The 6,522-nt window shown below is 46.5% G+C and overlaps 1 protein-coding gene across 3 annotated transcripts; it reads left to right on the top strand.

Moving 5' to 3' along the window:
* Positions 1 to 76: 76 nt before the first annotated feature.
* On the top strand, positions 77 to 4,074 carry LOC122537121 (proton channel OtopLc-like). 3 transcript variants are annotated; one of them, XM_043670082.1, is made up of 9 exons: positions 77 to 250; positions 700 to 905; positions 994 to 1,163; positions 1,245 to 1,388; positions 1,741 to 2,007; positions 2,698 to 2,948; positions 3,072 to 3,205; positions 3,370 to 3,602; positions 3,683 to 4,074. In XM_043670082.1, the coding sequence occupies exons 1-9, from the start codon at positions 165 to 167 to the stop codon at positions 3,971 to 3,973; spliced, it is 1,782 nt and encodes a 593-aa protein (XP_043526017.1). In that variant the 5' UTR covers positions 77 to 164; the 3' UTR covers positions 3,974 to 4,074. The 3 variants fall into 3 exon arrangements, with proteins under 3 accessions (XP_043526017.1, XP_043526020.1, XP_043526019.1); XM_043670084.1 differs by having other exon boundaries at positions 122 to 250; positions 714 to 905; XM_043670085.1 differs by lacking the exon at positions 1,741 to 2,007.
* The last annotated feature ends 2,448 nt before the right edge of the window (positions 4,075 to 6,522 follow it).

Genomic DNA, 6,522 nt, shown 5'->3' with positions numbered 1-6,522 from the left:
ATATATATATATATATATATATATATATATATATATATATATATATATATATATATATATATATATATATATATACACACAGTGAGAAAGGTTGCGAGTTGAAAAATCGCGACGCCCCGCCATCGATAATCATATCGTCAGAGGCTGATGGAAAAGAGTGCCTGATGCCGCCTCGAGGAAGAGCGTCGCATCCACGGAGACAAAGCATGTCCTTGACTGCCGTTATCAACCATCGACGAGGTCTCCTCGGGTAATGCCAATCTCTCGTTTTCTAATTTCTCCCCTTCGAGATATTTTCCAGCCGGATGCCCCCGTACACGTGTACGTGTACGCGTACGCGCGACCGATTTAATCATCGGCGGCATAACGTATCGGGGCTGAAATATTATAGGGTTTCGCGTGGTCAGCGCGAAATACAGGGGCGCAAAAAGCGTGCAAATTTACGATCGTTGATTTCAGTTTTCGAACGGAATATTTTCGACGGTGACGGTCCACCGACTCGTTTGAATTTATTTCGTCGAGTGTATTGACGCGAAATCGGCCGGCCTCGGATACGGTTAAATACCTCCCAGGTCCTTTATAAACGCCCGCTGGAAATCGCGTTCCATATGTTTTAATCGCCGCGAAGCACGACCTCTGTGCCTCGAATCCAGCGAGACCGTGAAACGCGAGACCCGAGCACTGATTCCCTCTCGACAGAGCGTTGATTTCAGGCATAGGCAGCAACATGTCCCTGCCCTCCTGCATCCCACAGGACCAAGAATTCGTAACGGGACACGCGGCAGCGTGTAAAACGCCGTTGTTGAACAACCGGAATCATTCGGAAATTTTCGAGAAGCAACGTCCCAATTTCCTACCACTGTCGTCTGTTAACGTGCCGATGAACGCTTTCGATTCAACAAAGGGTGAGCGTATTTCCTTTTTTTGTTTTTTCTTCTCACGGACGGAAGAAACTAAGGAACGTTGAACGACGTTGAAAATTTTATTCGGTAGCCAAGCAACAGATGATCGATCAACGACCAAAGTTGGTACAGAAAAGGAAGTGTCACGCGAAGATGGTATCCATTGTGAGTACCCTTTACGCGAAATTATTGATCGTAATTGGACTCGCAGTACCTATCACTGCCAGTGTGACGGAAAGAATACCAACTTCTCTGAATCAGGTGATCAAGTGTTCTAATCGTAAATAAGTATTGATATATATATATGAGAGAGAGAGAACGTGTAAAATAACGAATCTGTAGGGTTTCTATCTGTACCTGTACGTAGTCAGCGTCACGTTTGTGATCGTCATGTACGTCATCGTGCTGAGGGACAAAATCGTCAAGTATCTAACGCAGAAAAACAAGAAAGAGCAGGCGTTGAAATTCGGCGAGGACGCTTGTCAGGTAAACTTTGCTCTTCGAAAATATTTAATCGGGTGGAAAATGTGCTTGGAATCGGGCGTGAACGCCGTTGACGCGTTGCCTCTTGCGCCCGCGAATGTTTGTCTTTGACAAAGTGTCAGAGGCGATCAGAGACGGATCCCTTTCAGGGATGTCTCGCCCTGCCGGTGCCCATTGTTGACTATCGCGGGCCAATTACTCGTCACATCGACTCGGCTGTATTGAATGTAATTTGTACAAAAACATTTTTCACCGGGCGCGTGCGAATCGGCGCGAGTTCGTTCGCGCTACTTTCTAATTAGCGGATGGCATTCAGCCGGGTAACGCACGTACAATGAAATCTTTGTTCCGTCAGACGCAACAGTACGGCAGCTTTTGTCTGAGACTCGGCGCGGTGGGATTCGGCGCTGGCTCGTTGGTATTTACGGGATTGCAAATTGGGGCGGAAATAGCTTCCGGCCCGTTCAGGGCGATTACACCGGGTGCCAGGCTGTTGCTAGTCACGGCCCAGATGCACTTTATATTTCTCAACAGTAAAAGTCTCAGCTTGGCCAAGCACACCGCCCTGGCCAAGCTAGGCCTGATGCACATGATCGCGACCAACCTCTGCGAATGGTTGCAGGTAGGTACACAGGTACGTTCAACGACGTACGAATATTTACGGAGATATTTTTCACCCGCGGGAGAGAAAAAACAACGCGCGTGTTTGAATAACTCGATATATTTCGTTCATCGTGTTTTCCCGGAAAGTGAATCGAGAACGGAACACGGTTCTGTCAACTATTCCAATCATCCGAGTCAATTTTCCGATGATTGCTATCGATTAGCCGTGTCGTATCCGAAAACAGTCGCAAACGTACCAACGATAACCGGATTGTATAAAAGGGAAAGGCAACACCAGCACCGTTAAACGATATCACTTTGAGTATCAGCCAGCATTTCGATGACTTTTGGCACGAGTGAGCGATTGGTATCGATTAACCGAATTTACCATTTATCAAAGCCAAACAAGCGCTATTTATTTGCCAGACTCGTAGAAACGCGTGCTGCCGCTACGGTGCTCGTAGCTACGTCTCGTTTTCGCTTATCAACCAGTGAGAACCGTGCCGCCAACGTTTTAGCTTTTGATCTCTCCGCGCCGCGGTGACGAGAGCACAATTCCACCGGGGGCGGAACAACACGATTCCGCTACGCGGCCAGGTGCTTTCGTGCTTTCCGCGTTGTGTTTTTCAGCCGCGTTTCGTTGATATACGCGTGCGTCGTCGTGAATTTTTCACACGTCCTCAGACATTCCGTTTGTTTGTTTGGCAAGGCGTTGGTCGAGGAAACGCAGCACGAGATCGATCAGCTGGGCGATACGCACGACGACGAGGACGGTATCCTCAAGTCCCTGCTGAGAAACGCCAGCCCGTTCCTTTTCCCGTGCACAATTGAATTCAGTTTAATTTGCGCGGTGATACTGTTCGAAATGTGGAAGAGGGTGGACGAGAAGATCGATGCAAAGAACGAGTCCCCGACCAGGTCTTCGTATCACCTTAGCATAGATTGCAGCAGCTCTCATAGGTCAGCGCCTGGGAATTTAATTAAATCGATAGGATTCCCCCGTTAATTTGTTAATGCGATATCGTCGAGATTTTAAGACTCTTCCCTTCTCCATCGTTTCCCTCTTTCTTTTTCTATTTCCAGAGGTCTCTTCGGCGGAATTTTGATCATCGCCGCGACGATACTGAGCTTGATCATGTTCTTCATGTTGAAGGAGGCCAAGATGAAGATAGCTATTGTTCAGGTCACAGCGTTGGACGCCACTATACTCGCGTTGGGTAACTATGCCGACGTTTTACCAAATTATCACGTGTCGCTATCGCGTGAAACTCGCATTTCGCATTCGAAAAAAATGTCTGGAGAATTTGGATGATCTGACTGAAAGGTCAGTTCTTTCGTATTTTATCCACAAAATCAAAGAAAAGAAAACGGACGATTGCAGGTATGATCGCTTCGATCGCTGGAACGTTGAAGTTGCAAGCGTTGCAGCAGAAGATTATCAAACCATCGGACTTGGATACCACGCTGTTGGCGGCGGCTCAAGCTGGAGTTTATCTGTATTGTCTGTTCGGAGTTGTTGGTGATACATTGACAATGGGCCCAACTTGGGTACTATCGCTGATCACAGATTTGTTGGCCCTGATGCAGAGCACCAGCCAGACGCTGCTCATTAAAGTAAGAAATTGATCGTATCGGGATAATAATGAGTTCTTGCGAGATCGAAACTGTCTCTCGAACTATTCGAAAATTCGTAGATTGCGTGGGGAAGACGTTGCTCCAGAAACGACAAGCCTGGCAAAGAACTGATCACCTTCCTGATAGTCGTCAACATCGCCCTATGGACAGTGAACACCCTGGAGAAATCTCGGGCTGGAGTCCGTCCCGATCATTTACGATTCTTCGGTGTGTGGGCATGGACGATCATCACGCACGTATCCATGCCGCTGGCTATATTCTATCGGTTCCACTCGGCGATATGTCTGTTCGAAATATGGAAGACGTGCTACAAAAGTAGATCGAACAGCGTCGTTCAAACTCCGTACTAATTTGCCTCGTTTGAAACGAGACTGAACTATAGTACTGTTGTTTTAATAAAATTGTTACTTTTCGTAAAAGGTAAAACAGTAAAAGAAGTAACGGAGGAAAACTTGTTGTTCTTCCACGTTTCCTATAATTACCATTTAACTTAGCAAGCAAAGGAGAGAGGGGGCAAGGAGAGAGAAGAAAAGGAAGAAAAAAGAGAGAGAACTACGATCCTTGGCAAATAACAACGTTGCAAGACACAAAAGGCAAACTTGTCCGCAACGTTTACTAGCTTGCACGGGAACTTCTAAGTTGACGCCAAAGACAAAGGGTAAAAGAGCCGTTTCAAAGGTTCCTTCGTTGGCCGAACGATGTTGGCGAGGACGCGATGCGACGTGTCATGGCGGACGTGAATCGATAGAGGTGCATACTTTTATCGGTGTACCACAGAGAAAAGATAAACGGTAACGATGATGGTGGACGGTCGACAGTTTGATACGGTTTACGGTAAACACATTTTGGTAGCAATCACATCACGAGGCAAGCAAGCCTCGCTGCAGCGAGAAGTAGGTGATGCTTTCGGTGGTTGGAGAAAGCGAGCGAGTGGACGGTGAAGAGCTCTTAGCCAACCCTTTGTTGCTTCTGCCACCACTATTGCGCCATCCTTCCTTCATCACCCTCCGAGCTCCTCCTCTGCTCTGTCCCCTTTAACTCCCACACTAAACGTAGTGGAGGCTGTACTCTTGACCAAAGGCCTCTGATTTACTTAGCCTATCGAGTGCTCTCGGACTCGTCCACCAAGAATACCGTGTACGCGTCCAGGTCGTGTACGTCGTGTTCCGAAATTTCGAACTTAATGCTCCACTTACCGTCTGCCCGCCCACCTTCCGCGTCGAGATTTCCAAGCTCTGATTGCCGCCGTGTAAATAAATTTCCCAAGGAGAAAATTGGAACGCACTGAAATCACGATGATTCTCATCCTTGTTCCCCTACGTTTTATTTTCTCTCTCTCTCTCTCTCTCTCTCTCTCTCTCTCTCTATCTCTCTATCTATCTATCTATCGAAAAAACGCGTAACTTTCCATCTGGAAAAAAGAAAACTGTCGCCGACCGATAATTGTTCGGAAGAATTTTGCAAAAAGGGGGACACATGAATCTTCGACGAAAGGAGAAAGAACGAAGGGTGTTAGTAGCAGCCGTCACAATCCTCTAACGCTCGTTTTTGTTTTTTTTACGGATTTAACCAGGATTTACCGTCTCTACGATCTCCTGCCTAGGCGACCTACCACTACCAGCCAGTCGGATACAATCTGCAACACGCGCATGGAAAACGTTCGACGTCCGAAAGAACGTGAAATCTTTGATTTGCCGTTAAATTTTGTCGTTGAATTGCGTGAACCACGAAAGTAAAAAGTGTTCGACGTTCGCTTTCAAAATGTTGCTCGAAACGGCCGGTAAAAGCGAGATGAATAAAATTCACACGTCAATCTAGTCAGTCTAGTAATTCCTTCACTTAATTTAATTAGCAGTGGAATTTTAACTTGCCCCATAAACGGTGACCATAATTATCGCATAACGAATCGTCTATTAACGGTAATAGTTATTATCGGGCTGAATCGGCCACGTAACGAGAATATCGATTATTATTAACGGCGAGATTATTTATAGCAAGGGACACCTTGAAAGCGAAATAATCAAGGACTGTATGAATTTGCATTTAACGTTCGACTAGTGCGAACCGTTTCGCGCGAATTCAGGCATTTCCACGTGTATTCACGGTAATTCGGGAACAAGGTGCGACGCTCGTTCGATCGGTCACGAAAAAATCTCGCAATTTATCGGGTTTACCGATCCTGTCCTCCCGTAACTCCCGTCGATTCTAAAGTCCACGTTAGTGGGAAGAAAAGGAAACAAGCGTGGAAGAGGAGGGAAAGGCGATGCGATAGCACCAAGACGAGGAAACCTTGATATATCCGCCAAACACAAGGAGAAAGAACACCTTGGCGGATTTATCGGAGCCGTAGATAATGGATGGTCTCTTCCCAGCGGGAAAAGTTTTTTTAAATAATACAACGTCCGAGCAGCGAGAATGCTTCGATTTTACAGCGATTTGAAATACGCTTATAACGGAGCAACTCTTTCCCCCTACCCCTTTATCTTTTTCCCCGGTAAATACACACTGCGATAAAAAAAATAATCGTCCACCGAATGAAGCGGCAATAACATGGTTTGTTGTTGTCGGTCACGGACGAAGGACGAAAACGTGTCGACACGTGAAATCATCAAGCGTTCGAAATGAAATTACCTTGACAAGAGCGGAGCGCAAAGGAGCCACGCGAAGGGTCAGCGGCGGTTTAATGAATTTTCGATATACTCGTAGCTGCCCGCTGCAATGTATGTATGTAGCTGCACGCTGATAAAAAGGACCGGCAAAAACAAGTGAATTTCGAGGTGACTCGATGTAACTGAAATGTGAAAGGGGATGGCTGGGGCAAAGGAGGAAGTCTTTGGCGAAAAGAAATGACAGTGGTATTGGCAAAACAACTACCAGACAAACAACCACCACCGCCGGA

Source organism: Frieseomelitta varia, unplaced genomic scaffold (assembly GCF_011392965.1).
Source record: "Frieseomelitta varia isolate USP_RPSP 00005682 unplaced genomic scaffold, Fvar_1.2 scaffold_886, whole genome shotgun sequence".
Lineage (NCBI taxonomy): Eukaryota > Metazoa > Arthropoda > Insecta > Hymenoptera > Apidae > Frieseomelitta > Frieseomelitta varia.
This window is presented reverse-complemented; position numbering and strand designations above follow the sequence as displayed.